Source organism: Enhydra lutris, unplaced genomic scaffold (assembly GCF_002288905.1).
Source record: "Enhydra lutris kenyoni isolate GAN:26980312 unplaced genomic scaffold, ASM228890v2 scaffoldscaffold4, whole genome shotgun sequence".
Classification (NCBI taxonomy): Eukaryota; Metazoa; Chordata; class Mammalia; order Carnivora; family Mustelidae; genus Enhydra; species Enhydra lutris.
In genome coordinates this window covers 9,302,605-9,316,894 of record NW_019154088.1, presented here as the reverse complement: position 1 = coordinate 9,316,894, position 14,290 = coordinate 9,302,605, and the positions used below count along the sequence as shown (strand labels likewise).

At 46.6% G+C, this 14,290-nt stretch overlaps 1 protein-coding gene across 3 annotated transcripts; it reads right to left on the bottom strand.

The window, feature by feature from the left end:
* Positions 1-3,415: 3,415 nt before the first annotated feature.
* On the bottom strand, positions 3,416-13,871 carry LOC111161021 (kinetochore localized astrin/SPAG5 binding protein). 3 transcript variants are annotated; one of them, XM_022524467.1, is made up of 9 exons: positions 13,571-13,871; positions 13,270-13,364; positions 10,735-10,864; positions 9,751-9,798; positions 8,447-8,552; positions 8,128-8,221; positions 6,260-6,321; positions 5,224-5,298; positions 3,416-4,488 (listed from the first exon to the last, which is right to left on the bottom strand). In XM_022524467.1, the coding sequence occupies exons 1-9, from the start codon at positions 13,789-13,791 to the stop codon at positions 4,357-4,359; spliced, it is 963 nt and encodes a 320-aa protein (XP_022380175.1). In that variant the 5' UTR covers positions 13,792-13,871; the 3' UTR covers positions 3,416-4,356. The 3 variants fall into 3 exon arrangements, with proteins under 3 accessions (XP_022380175.1, XP_022380184.1, XP_022380191.1); XM_022524476.1 differs by lacking the exon at positions 9,751-9,798 and having other exon boundaries at positions 3,756-4,488; XM_022524483.1 differs by lacking the exon at positions 6,260-6,321 and having other exon boundaries at positions 4,429-4,488.
* Between the last annotated feature and the right edge of the window lie 419 nt (positions 13,872-14,290).

The following is a 14,290-nucleotide window of genomic DNA, read 5'->3' as shown; positions in this document are numbered from 1 at the left end:
AAATTGTTAAAGCCTACCTGGGATGTCTAAGATTGGGTAGGGAGCGCTGGCTGTGTTGTGCACACTGTTAGAAGCCATTAAAACTTGCTTTATTATGTAACAGGGTTGAGTGATTTTGGAGTTTTATGCGAACGAGTTACTGTCTTGCAAATTATTCAATGTACAAGAAGAGTATCAGGGCTTTTTAAAAAACAGGGTTGGGGGAGGGGAATGAAGGTGCAGAAAAGCAAGAGTAGTGTGTTACGAGTATTAAAAACACAGAGCCGGGGCGCCTGGGTGGCTCAGTGGGTTAAGCCGCTGCCTTCGGCTCAGGTCATGATCTCAGGGTCCTAGGATCGAGCCCCGCATCGGGCTCTCTGCTCAGCAGGGAGCCTGCTTCCTCCTTTCTCTCTGCCTGCCTCTCTGCCTGCTTATGATCTCTCTGTCAAAAAAAATAAATAAAAATAAAAACACAGAGCCGCAGTGGAACCACTTAAGGCTGTGAATCAGGAAACTGAGACAACTACCTTACTGTAGTTTCACTCCCCCACCGCCCCCGCCCCAGGAATGTAACCTCTAACCACTCAACATGGGAGTTGCCTGTCAGCACTGGGGAATTTATTGATGGACACCCCTTCCTTGTGTACCTCTTAGGATGGATCTTGCCTGAAACAATCAATTCTTTGCTCATAATTTCCTTTTTCGGTTCCTTTGCTACCTTTAAAAACCTTTCCTTTAGAATGCCGGGGTAGCTCAGTCGGTTAAAGCATCTGCTTTTAGCTCAGGTCATGATCCCAGAGTCCTGGGATCGAGTCCCACATCCGGTTCCTTGTTAGGCGGGGAGCCTGCTTCTCTCTCTGCCTTTGCCTGCCTGTGTGCTCTCTCTCTCTCTGACAGATAAATAAATAGTTAAAAAAAATAAAAAACCTTTCCTTTTCTGAGCCTCCTTGGAGTTCCTTTCTGTTTGCTTGATGGGATGCTGCCAGAGTCATGAATTGTTTAATAAAGCCAATTAGATCTTTAAAATGGACTCAGTTGAATTTTTGTTACTTAACAGGGGAAGAGGAGAGCTGATGGAATTAAGCCTCTAACCCCCTTCACTATTTTCCCCCTCTAATGTGGTGGGCTAATACCCTGAACTGGTCTTTTCAGGTAGTTGAGTGCCCTGAATCCTGGGATGAAAGGCTGAAATGAAATGAATACCACCCACAGCAAGGCTGTTAGGAGTGCTAAAAAGGAAGCCTTAGGCCCAAGGTGGAGTCACTTGCCCCCAGGGCAGTAAATCAAAACCTATTTGCAGTTTCAATTTCTCCGAGAATAGAATTTTAAACGAGTCAATTTGGAGTTCTCTGGGTGCCTGGGTGGCTCAGCCAGTTAAGCAACTGTCTTCAGATCAGGTCTCTCCTTAGTTTTACTTTTTAGTGGAGCTGATGGGGGTGGGGTGGAGGTGGGGGCGCAGATGGGGAGGGAGAGGGATGAGCAGATTGCACTGAGCACAGAGCATAAGGAAGGACTTGATCCTACAACCCTGAGAATTGGCGGCTTAACCTACTGAGCCACCCAGGCGCCCCTCCTCACTTTTAGAGATTCTAAAGAATTTATTCATTTTGTGTTGACAATTCCATTAGGGAATAATTGTAGTTACTTAAAAATGAAATAACACTTTTTCAAGTACCTACACTAAGTTGTTGGATCTGACCACTCAAAATGGAATCACTGATACTTCTTTGGGTGTCATAAATATTAGTAAGACACTACCTAGGAGCATCATGAACTTGAGAGTTTGGAAACCTCTGGCCAAATGATAAAAATGCCAGGCTTTCAAGACTTCTACTAACACCAAGTACCTCCCACCCCCAATATTCCCTGGCTCAAATCTTTCTCCAATATTTGCTTGTTGTTTGACCCTGGGTAAATTAACCTAACATCTGTGAGTCTCTTTCCCCGGCTGCATAAAGAGGTAATAGTGCTTACTTTGTGATGGTAATGAGGATTACCTGAGAAATACAGCAAGGAATCATGGGTATAGGCCCCATAGATGGCAGAGTACAAATGGTCAGTTAAGTGACAGACATCTCCTCTTACCTTGAACCTCTGCATAAGCCCAGTTCCCTAACTCACTTCCCCAAGACTCATCTGGATATCCCTTCAGCTCTTTATTCTTTCCTTCAGCATTTCATGCTTTGATTTTCTCCCTGGAGGTTCCAATGACAGTCCCCTGCTTGGGGTTATAATTGGCTGGCGCAGTTTACAGACGGAGAGAAACATTTTATTTACTGCACAGGCTGTAACTCAGGAATAGCCAGGTGGAAGATATGCAGAGGGTGAGGTGGGGGGGAAAGGAAGCGGAGCTGCCTGTGACCTGACCTTGCTTCTCTCCCTGAACCTCCACACGTTCACTGATCTGGAATGTCCTCCACTTTCTAGCTAGCCTCTCCAGATGTTACCCTTCCTTCAGTCTCCGGTCTGCCTCCTCCTCAAGCCCTCCCCAACCAAACTACCCCATAGTGAACTACTAGAGTACACACCTATGCCGCACAACCCAGTTAGTAAAGTGTTGCTGTTTGTTATTTCACTTACATGTCACCTGCACATACAAGTTTTCCCAAATAGATGGCAAGCATCTTTGAGGTTAAGAATGCCATTCTCCATTAAAGTTTCCTAGAACACCCAGCAGAGTGGGGAGTATGGGTCACCGTCTGCTGAGTTTCTCCTAACATGAGTTCATCCAGCCTACGGAACAGATGAATCACCCCGAACACCTCCACGAGTACGAGAGGCAGATGGAGCAACAGAGGTAGGAGGAAACAACAGAAAAGGCAAAGGAGCACAGAGGGGAGCTGGTGAGACGAAGGCCCCTTGGCCGGCCACCAGCGAACAGGGTTTTGGCGCTGGGTTAGAGTCGTCATAGGCATTGAGGAAGTTACGTTCCTAGGTGTTAACTAGGGCGGCCTGACAAGGAGGTGAGGATCCCACAGCTGAGTTCTCCCGCTCTCTTTCCAAGAAGTAGAACTTGGGCGGGGGGTGGGGTGGCAGAAATGCCAATTACACATTCATTTGGGTAAATAATCTTTTAAACTATAAACATGCTGAAAATGGGTAGAAGAAAATATTCAGCCCTTTTGACTGGTGAGTTATGTAACTACGTATGTCTGATTTTGGGGACATAACCAACTGTGTGAATGTCTGTGTGTGAAGGCAAAGAAATTTAGCCCTAAAGTCAGGGTGGGGGTGTACCTTGGCCTGGTTGGGTGGTAGTCTCAATGCTCAAGAGTGGAGGGGGTTGGGGTTAGTGTAGAAATTGGGAGATGCAGAAAAACACGGAAGATAGCCAAAGTCTGCCTAGATCAACTAAGAAATGAAATAGAGCTCTGCCTTTGGTAAACCAGGGGGAAGCCTACCATGGACTTTAGCTAACTAGGGATCCATGGGGCCAGGCCCAGGATTGGCTGTGCAAAGAGCAGAAGATAACCAGGCTCAGAAATATAGAGAGGGCACAGGCAGCTAGTAACACACTGGAGGATGGAGTCGGGCACCCACTGCCACAAACAGCAGATACCCTCAGAAGACCAGCTGTACTCCTGGAAGACAGCAGGGCTAGCCACAGAGCACTGAAGTGGAAGAGAAATATTGTGGGTTACACTGGAGTTTTGAACTTGTTCCCTGCATTAGGCCAAGAGTATTCGGTAGACATGCGTCAGTTAAATGGCTTATTTTCATTTCTCAGAGTTGCAGTCTGGATAGTCACAGAAATGTTTATTTTAAAAGTAGCACTTAATAAAAAATAAAAGCAGAAGTGATTTAGATTAAAAGCTCCAAGTTGTATTATTTCAGGTAGGTGTTACTGCTATCTAAACCTTCACCCTCACTTATTAAGCCATTTCCAGTAACTTCACGTTCATTCATTTAACAATGAGGTCTAGAGCCCAACCAGGATTAGACAGTGTGTTCCAAGTTAGAAGTTAGCATCGCTTCTCAGTGATGTCTCCCATGGAGTCTCTGTATTCCACGGTACAATTAAGGTTTTCTTCCTATGCATCTGAATGTGACCTTTGGGATTGTCTGGCTGTGGCTAGTTTAGTCTCCTGATTCTAATGGCCTGCTGTACACTTTGTTGGCTAGAAGGTCAATCCAAGCTTCTGGGGACAGAGGGGCCCTCTTGTTGGTCTCCATTCTGTGTGTGCGAGGTTCAGGAGGGCCCATCAGTCTGAGAGGAGCGCACATTTGCCTAAAGGAGGAACCGCCATTCCAGCATAGACTGTCCTTAATCCTACTGCAGAAAATGTTTCCATTCTGGGGATAGTGAGTCCTAGAAGGTCATGGCCGAGAAGCAGATGTCCTAAGTGGCTTCCTCTGTGGGAGGTCACTTGCTTTTTATCACATTTCTAATAGCTGTTCCATTTCCTCAAGGGCTGCTGTAAAGTCATTTACTTGACTGTTACATAATGTCTGCTGTTCTAGGAACCGGGCTCTCTCTTCTTCTTTCATCTTCAACTTTACTTTTAAGGCCTGCATGGAAAGACATTCAGAAAGGAAGGAAGAAACAAACGAACACCCACAGGACTTTGAGTCACGCGAAAGGCAATACCATTTAAGGACACTATGCTTCTCTTCCCTTGAGGAAGACGATGCGAATATTGACATGAGATTTTTCAGTCTTAGATCTGTATATCTGGGCTGGTTTTAGGAACGGTCTCTCTCTACTACAGACTCCTATATCTAAACTGGAGCCATGAAATCCTCTAGGATTCAGTGTACTGGCCCATGATTCTTCCAAGCAGTCCAAAGCAGTCTAGACTCAATCCGGGTTTCCTATTACAGATTTCCTTTGATATACCAAGTTTCCAAAGCAGAGCTGTCACACAAGTCCACCTCATACACTGAGCAACCTAGTGTTTTGTACGTTGCCTCAAGCCCTGTAGATGTGAACATTTCTGAGTGTTTGGAATAGAAAATCAGTTGTTGAAAAAAATGGTGAAATCAAGTGAAGTCTTGGAATTTAGTGAATAGTAATGCATCAATGTTGGTTTTTAAATTATGAAAAATATACTATGATAATGTGTGATGTTAATATTAAGGGCAGTGAATTCTCTGTATTTATCTTCGCAACTTTCTTACAAATCTATGATTACAAAGCAGTTTATTAAAAAGAAAGAAATGTATGAATAAGGAAGAATCCTCCAGAGCCCTGCCCACTGAGGCGGGAAATGGTAATCCTGCCTCAAGGTGATGTCTGCCTCTCACCTGTAACTCCTCCATCTGCTTTTTGGCTGTTTCGTTAAAAAACTTCAGCTCATCTTGCAAAGTTTCTAGCAGCAACTAAGAGGAAAGTACAATGTAGTAACAAATCGTTACTGATACGTGAAAACTTTCTTCATATAAACTAATCTCTTCATATGAAATGAGAGTTGATTAGATGATTGCTAACAATCCTTCCGTTCTTTCAGGCATTTACTGAGCGTCCCCCATGTGCCGGGCTCTTTTCTGGGGCACCCCTGGAGGAACTCAGTCCAAGCGATGGACATATCACCCTACTTCCCCGTGCTCTATGTTACACAAAACAGAGTAGCCATTGAAGAGGTGACTACTGGCCTAGGGGGTGGAGGAAGCCTTCCATAGCTAGAATTCTATGATTCTAAGAGGACAACCGATCTTCCTGGGGAAGAGGGCATAGAATCTCAAAGACTTAAGCCCAAACAACCACCTTCCTACTTTGGGGAGGGAACCAAAGAAGCCGATTTTACTCCAGGCTGGACCTTTCCATCCTACAGTTCTCAATAAATGGCCAAGGGGAGAAATTTGGTAAAGTGGAGAAGAGAGAAACCAGAAAGTTCTCTATACATGTCCATGTTAACATGTGAATTAAAGGGGTGCCTGGGTGGCTCAGTGGGTTAAGCCTCTGCCTTCAGCTATGGTCATGATCTCTGGGTCCTGGGATTGAGCCCAACATCGGGCTCTCTGCTCAGCAGGGAGCCTGCTTCCCCCTCTTTCTCTGCCTCTCTGCCTACTTGTGATCTCTCTGTCAAATAAATAAATAAAATCTTAAAAAAAAATGTCTTAAAGTAGCACATTTTCAACTCAGACTCGCTCACATCTGTAAGCACAAAGTCGCCTTCCAAGTGAAATATGCTATTTTGAGTACACATCCACTGCTGTCTTCCACTATCATGGAAAATAAATGCGGCTTCCTGGGGTTTGCTGAGCATGTGGCAGAGCCCTTCTTGGCCGGCCAGAGCCCCATGATCACTTGGCCCCTGCCCACTCACACCCATGCCCTCACCATAGAGTCTGTGTGATCGGTGGTGGATCCTTGCTGTGATGCCAGGGCCTCACTGCCTAAAACTGATGCAAACGACAAAGTCAGCCTTGCTTAGGGAACCGCACCTAAAACAAAAACTAAAAACCCCTCCATGGACAAGTACAGGAGTATTCATGAGGGAAACTTCTCGAAGAGTCTGACAGTTTTCCCCTTGGCAGGGTCACCTACACCTACCCTCAGATCTTTATTTTACCTCCCTCCTCTCTAGCTTTGGATATGGTTAAAAGTTCATTCTGCTTTCTCTTCAGCTTAGCAGAAAATTTGTCCAAAGAAAATGTGTTGGTTGAGTTTGTTTATAATACAAAAACCCATTTTTATTTAAAAAATTTTTTCTAGGGGCGCCTGGGTGGCTCAGATGGTTGAGAGTCTGCCTTTGGCTCAGGTCATGATCTCGAGGTCCTGGGATTGAGCCCCACATCGGGCTCCCAGCTCAGCAGGGAGTCTGCTTCTTCCTCTCCCTCTCCCCCTGCTTGTGCTCTCTCTCTGTATCTCTCTCAAATTAATAAATAAAATCTTTAAAAAAATTTTTTTTCTAAAGATTTATTTATTTTATAGAGGAGAGAGAGTACACTTGAGTGTGGAGTGAGGTGAGGAGAAGGAGAGAGAGAATCTCAAGCAGGCTCCCTGAGAGCCTGACAGAGGGCCAGATCCCACCACCCCGAGATCATGACCTGAGCTGAAATGAAGAGTCCCACGCTTAACCAACTGAGCCACACATGCGCCCCACAAAAAAACTATTTTTTAAAGCTTTTGGGGCTTGGGGCGCCTGGGTGGCTCAGTTGTTAAATGTCTGCCTTCGGCTCAGGTCACAGTCCCAGGGTCCTGGGATTGAGCCCTGCATCAGGATCCCTATTCAGCAGGAAGCCTGCTTCTCCCTCTCCCACTCACTTGTGTTCCCCCTCTTGCTCTCTGTCAAATAAATAAATAAAATCTTAAAAAAAAATAAAGCATTTGGGCTTAAAAATTATTATTTTTGGTCAAAAATATGCATTATACATATATATGCATATTATACATATGCATTATAAATTAAAATAATATAAAAACGTATGGTAACTATATGGTAACTATAAAGAATATATCCTAAAATGCACACATTAATCAGCAGCATTCAAACTCAGTGTTCCTGAATTCAGAGAAGCCTGGGCCCCTTCACTGGGTATTCTCAGGCTACTCAACTCAGTCTGAAGCTCTTGTACAGTCTTTGGGCAATTTCTGCTTCCACTCTGCTTCTTGCTGCAGACTCTACTCTCTAGGGACAGGGTCAGAACCGAAATCACATTTAACCATTGCGATTCTGCTGATGAGCCAGGTTTAGGAGCCCTTGATAGAGTATCACCTCTGTCTTTTCCCACCTGGGAAAGTTACTTTGCTATCTACCTTGAAAAAAAGAAAATACTTCTGGTCTATTTGCAAGGTCACACTTGTTGGCACCAAATGAATGGCATGAATGAAGTGTTCGGATAGGAGATAGTCCTTCGTCCACAAACACAAGGGAACAAAGAAAAGCTCCTCAGGGCATCTGGCTGGCTCAGGCTGCAGAGCCTGTGACTCTTGATCTCGGGCTTGTGACTTCAAACCCCACGTTGGGTGTAGAGATTACTTAAAAATAAAGAAAATCTTAAAAAAAAAAAAAAAAAAAAAAAAAAAAGGAAAGAAAAGATCCTCCCAATCTTTCTTGCTTTGCTAAGCACCCTGCACTGAATGGCCCAGCTGGTGCTATGCTGGGACTCTTGACAGACAGTCCACAACCACTCCCCACCCCGCCCCACCTCAGGAAGGGGCACATGCACTGACTCCTCCAAAGGCAAACATGCACTGTCTCTTACCTGGGTTGAGGCCCTTGCTCTCCAAAATTGCCAAACAGTTGTCCTGAAACTTCTCCAGCAGCTCCACCTTTTGGGTCAGGTCCTTTAGTTCTCCCTATGGAGGTGCAATACAGACAGAACAGACCTGTTCCCCTTACAGGGTGGGCGGGGGTTTCTCTCCTGCCCCTGCTCTGATACCTGCACAGCAAAAGCCTGGCCTCTTTCTTCCTCCGCTCGGGCCCCCGGGACAAGACAAGCTTCTCCTGTCCCTGGGCCATCCTACCAGAGGCCACCCATTGCCTAGTGCGGTGATGACAGAGGTCCAGTGGGGGTCTCTTACCTGAGTTTCAGTCAACTTCTGATGCAGCTGCTTGTTGACGGCCTCCAAGAGCTGGTTCTTATCCTTGAGCTCTTCCTCTGATTTCTGCTTACTCAGTGGTTTGTAGCTGTAATGATAATTTGTGCTTAGGTGAAGAAGTGGAGGTATAAGAAAATGGGCTACAGAACCATCCAAACAGGGGTTCAACTCTTGGCTTCATTATACAGTGGCATATGACCCTCAGTAAGTTACATAACCTCTCTTGAGACTTTGTTTCCTCATTTCTAGAATTAGGATAATACCCACAACTCATAATTCTATTACTGTGAAAAATAAGAGAGAGAATACATGTAGAATTCTTAGCACAGGTAACACAGTAAACAATAGTAAACAATAAATAATAGCCGACACATAGTAAACAATAAATAGCCATCATCATCATTACTTCTTTTCAGTGCCCTCAGAGTCCTTCTTGAGTAGTATTTTATCTCCAGAACTTAAAAAAAAATTATTTTTTAAGTCATCTCTACACCCAAAGTGGGTCTCGAACTTACAGCCCCGAGATCAAGAGCTGCATGCTTGGGACATCTGAGTGGCTCAGTCATTTGAGTGCCTGACTCTTGATGTCGGCTCAGGGTCATTAGATCAAGCCCCATGTCAGGGCTCCACGCTCAGTGGGGAGTCAAACATGCTTGAGATTCTCTCTCCCTCTCCCTGTGCCCCTATCTTGCTTGCACGTACTCTCTAAAATAAATAAATCTTTTAAAAAATTAAAAAGAAAGAGTTACACGCTCTACCAACTGGGCCGGCCAGGGCCCCTATCTTCAGAACTTTCAAGACATGCACAAATAATAGATTTGGAATTAGAACCTACTTCTATCAATTTTCCAGCTTGTATTATTTCTATCTTCAGAAGCAAAATAGATAAGCTATCCTCAAACAGAGATGGATTCTCCCCCAGGATTTCTACCACCACCATCTTAAAGTCACTAACCACATGCAGTGCCTCATATCCCGAAGGCTCACCCTCCTATCCACCTATCCACGGGCTATAGGTGGCTTTGAAGTCCAATCAGCAGTGAACCTGGCATGGAACCCAGAAAGCTCTTGCCTGGTTCTCAAGATGGGAGCCTCGAAGATCCTAGCCCTGTCAGTGGTTCTCAAACCGGGCTGTGCCTCCCCCCTGAAAATTCTACTCAGATTTTTGGTGTGGCACCCAGGCTGTCACACACTAAACAAACTTATGAGTGATTTCTGAGGCACAACCAGGACTGAGAGCCTCCACCTTAAAATGGTGGCCAACTTTTGCTTACCCTGCTGCTCACCTCTTTCTGAGGTTCTTCCTCGTGGCAGGGTCTGCAGCTTTTACCTGCCTAGAGAAGCAAAAACAAAGAAATCAGGATGTTCACTCCTCTTACTGTGGTGATCATTTTGCAATATATACAAATAGCTAACCATTATGTTGTGCACCTGAAGCTAATACAATGTTGTGCGTAAGTAGACCTCAATTAAAAAAATAACAAGAGGGCATCTGGGTGGCTCAGTTGGTTAAGCCTCAGGTCATGATCCCAGGGTCCTAGGATGGAGCCCTGCCTCCAGCTCCCTGCTCAGCGAGGAGTCTATTTCTCCCTCTCCCTCTGCCTGTTGCTTCCCCTGCTTGTGCTCTCTTTCTATCAAATAAATTTTTAAAAAAGTAATAAAGAAATCAGAGAATGGTAGCACTGCTGTTCTGTGTGTTGTGAACAAGGCAGAACAAAGAGCCTGGATTTCTGAGGAAAAAACCAGAGACCACATACAATGCCAACAGCTTGAGAAGCTCAGAGGGCTCATGTGCTGTCGTTTGAGCCTAAACTATTGGAAAAGGCTTATGAATAGGGAATGGGCTCCTCTCCTGGCCCACCTCAATGGCCTGACCGACCTGCTCCTGCTCAGAGCGGTATGGCTACGTCCTGTCAAGCTGGCTGACGTGGGAACTAAGTATAGGGAAACAAGCACGCTACCCGGGGCAGGACGACGCTCAGACCAGCAACCTGGGTTAACAAGCAGCCCCACACACCCCGACCACCACTAAGGCCTTGTGTTTGGCCAGGGTCCGGCTATTTCCACACTCAGAGCAAACAAAGTACCTCTTATCCTAATCCTTGCTGGGCCTCCTCAGAACTGTTCGACACAGACGGTTCTGACACACCGCCTTTTGGGGCCACGGACTCCCATTGCCTGGTGCTCTCAAAACCCCTCTTTTCTAAATCTTGATACCGAGCAACCTCTAGCAAGATGTTCTCATCGGGTACCAATAATTCAACTCTCACCCGTTCTCTCGTCTTGGTTTAGTGACTTTTATAACATCGTTCTCTGAACCTCCTGAATGAAGTCTGGAAACATCCACTTCCTTGGACTTAACAGGTAGCAGGCTCTTAGAAGTGGCTCGAGTTTGTGTGTCTGCAAAGGAAGACAAGCTGCTGAGACCTCAAGCGTCGTGACCCAACCGAAGAAACGCTAGGTCAGCCCGTTCCAGGCTGTCAGCACCCTGTATTTTCTGGCTCGTCTCAATTTGCAAGAACTAATTCAAAAGAATACACTTCTAGACTAACTGGGGATGGAAACCAAAATCCTTGGAAGGTGATACTGCAGTATACTTGAGGATAGCCAAAAGCCTGATGGTCTGGCAAACTGAACGGCCAAGGTGTACAGGCATGAAAGTGGACATTGATACAAGCGAAGAATGAAAAGAGGGGTCGTGTGGCTGTCAGCAGGGCTGACGCACAGCTGGAGCCTTCCTCCAGGACCAGTGGAACCAAAACACCTTGCAAAACTCCTCCGTCCTCTGCCTACTCTCCTGAGGCTACACTCAAGCTGCTGCGAAGTTCTCCTTTAACTGTTGCGTAGTTGTTTTTATTTTTTTGTTCATTTTTATTTATTTTTTAAAGTAGGCTCCATGCCCTATGTGGGGCTTGAACTCACAACCCCGAGCTCAAGAGTCATATGCTTTATCAAGTGAACCAGCCAGGCACCCCAGGTCTCTGTTTTCAAGTAAAAGGTAACCTTAAGGGAACATATTTACCTCCTCTTCTGAGTATTAGTAAGTTATACACAGTAACGCATCTACCCCCAGGTGAAAGGGTGTTAATAAATTGATCAAAATGACCACTCTTCGCTGACTGGAATCAATTCTAATAATCTGTACTTGCTAAAGCCTAAGGACTGCATTGTAGAAAAAATTTAGCAGGACTTAACAAAGACTATCTTCTTGAAATGAGAGATGTGGGGCACCTGGGTGGCTTAATGAGCGACGTGGGGCACCTGGTGGCTCAGTTGGCTAAGTGCTTGCCTTTGGCTCAGGTCAAGATCTCAGGGTTACCGGATTGAGCCCCGCAGCAGGCTCTCCAGCTCAGCAAGAAGTCTGCTTCTCCCTCCCTGCCCTGTCTCAAATAAAATCTTTTTTAAAAAATGAGAGTCGCTAAGGAGGGGAATTGGATGGCTGGTCAAGGAAGGGAAAGAGACTTGTTCTTCACGGCATAATATTTTCTAACTTTGGATTCTTTTTTACATGTGTATATTAGGTAGGCAAAAAACGTAGGAGATAGCCTTAAAATGTTAAACTGTTGAGGTTATATATGATCATAAAACTGGGACAGGGATAGAAAGCTGAGATTAAAAACTTCCAACCTGGCTGGGGAAAGCCAGTCTCCAGTCAAGGAGAGGGCACTGCTCTCCAAGGCAAAGGCTGTTGCAGGGGCATGCTCCCCGCTACCTCCCAATAACTCCTAGGTCCTGCTGATTCCAGATTACCATTTAGGTGTTCTAAGGCCAGAACAAACAAACAAACAAACAAACAAACCTTTAAGCCTTTTGAGGAAACCCTTTTTATTTATAGATCAATCCTCTACTGCTCATCTAACAGCGGCACAGAGTCCCCTGGGAGGAGTCCTAAATCGCTACTTCCAAATCTGCCCCCACAGGTTCTGATGTTTGAAGCTTATTTTTTGCCCTGCTCTTGAGATTAAGGAGCTCAAGAGCCTACATGACTTTCAACCACAAGCCCAGCAACACAAAGCAAGATGGCAAAGCAATAAAAAATTGTTTTTAATCCTATTTCTTCTCCCAAGGTTATGGAAAACTCTGGCTAGGCTTGGCCCCTCTCTCTCACTTCACCTAACAATTGATTGACAATTTACTGTATAAGTGACACAGTGCAGAAGCAAATGTGAACGAGACAAGGTGCGAACCCTGGTGCCTCCAAGAATCACGCTTCTCAAAGGACTCTCTTCCCTTCTCCCTGCCAACAAATCCAGTCCCTCCAGGTAGCCCAGATCTGGAAATCAAACTGGCAACTGTTTAAAAAGGGATTCCTGGGGCGCTGGGATGGCTCAGTTGGTTAAGTGTCTACCTTCAGCTCAGGTCACAATCCCAGGGTGCTGGGATTGAGCCTTGCATCTGGCTCCCTGCTCAGTGGAGAGCCTGCTTCTCCCTCTCCCCTAGCTCATGCGCGCTCGATCTCTCTGTCAAATAAATAAATAAAATCTTTTAAGAAAGGGGGCGATTTCTAGCTTGAGGAAATAATATTGTGAAACAATCAGCAACTTAAATCTAATTAGTAAATGCAGCACGATTAGGTTTGGGAAGTGGAATGTGGGAGGTGGGCACGTCTAAATCCTACAACAGGGCCCTTGCCCCAACTCCCGTCTTAAACCTAGACAGCCCAATTCTAGCGGAGGTAGCAGGTTGCCAGAGCTGATGAACTGCCCTTTCCCTAGCCGCGCCCGCCTTTTCTGGCCACCGGTCTGTTCCCTCGTACTCTTCCGCCGAACCATCCCGCTGGGCCGCAGGGCTGTGTGGATACCCACCTGCCGGCAGGCCGCCGCTCTGCACAGCGGGGGGCTGCAGAGTGTATACTGTCTTAACCACGCTGGTCATCCTAACGAGGCGGCGCAGCTGAGGTCTGAAAGGTGCAAGGTGAACGTTAACCTGTGATGGGTTTGGGGGCCGGAGTAGGTGGAGGGCCCCCGGAGAGCACGACCTGGCCTCTCTCGGCCGGGGGAAGAAGGAAGAAAGAAAATTCTCCATTCCCAGACCATTCCGCCCGCCCCACATCTAACCCCATCCCTCCCACATCTAGCCCCATCCCTCGCCCCGGGAGAGTCGAACCCAGGCTCCTGCAGCTCCTGCCCGCAGCCCTCGTTGCCCTGGTTCAAAGGATGCTCCTTGGTAACTGCCGCACCAGCGACCGGGTCTGCCGCCGGGCTTTCAAATGGAAACTTCCGGTGATTGGGCGGGAGGGGGCGCGGTTCGCGCTCTGTAGGCGGCCATGTTGTACGGCTAGCCGTGCTTGGGGCCACCCCTTTAGAAGCTGCCATGCTGTACGGCATGTCAGAACTGAGGCAACAGCAGGAGCTTGTAGGCTTTGGGTGTCAGAGGCCCCAGGTCTGGGCGGGGGAGGAGAGTGGTGCACTTGGCCTGCCTGAAAGGAGCTATGAGCCGCCACCGTCATATTCCGGGCTTGAGACACAAACGCCATCACTGTTAGAGTCTATGTCACAATCCTCTTTATTTGGTCCATGATAGGGATTTTGCATGGTGCTTGATTGGCAAGAGCGTAGGGCTGTTTGGTTGCGCAGGGTGGAGAGTAGCCGGTGAGGTTTAAAAAGGGTCTGTGGGCGGAAATCCCCACCTCACCTACCCTCAGTCCTAACTATAAAGATTATTTATTTGAGAGAGAGAGCATGTGATCGGGGAAGAGGGAGAGGGACAGGGAATCTCCAGTGGACTCCTCGCTGGTGGGAGCCCCAGGCGGTACTTGACGCCACAACCCTGAGATCATGACCTGGGCCAAAACCCAGAGTGGGGGGCTTAAGTGACTGAGCCACC

Excerpts from the sequence above, each read along its gene's own strand:
- LOC111161021 (XM_022524467.1), bottom strand. The coding sequence starts at position 13,791 with ATGCCGTACAGCATGGCAGCTTCTAAAGGGGTGGCCCCAAGCACGGCT. Across the intron at positions 8,553-9,750 it reads AGGAAGAACCTCAGAAAGAG|CTACAAACCACTGAGTAAGC; the intron begins GTGAGCAGCAGG and ends TTATCATTACAG. Across the intron at positions 5,299-6,259 it reads CCGATCACACAGACTCTATG|TTGCTGCTAGAAACTTTGCA; the intron begins GTGAGGGCATGG and ends CTTTCCTCTTAG.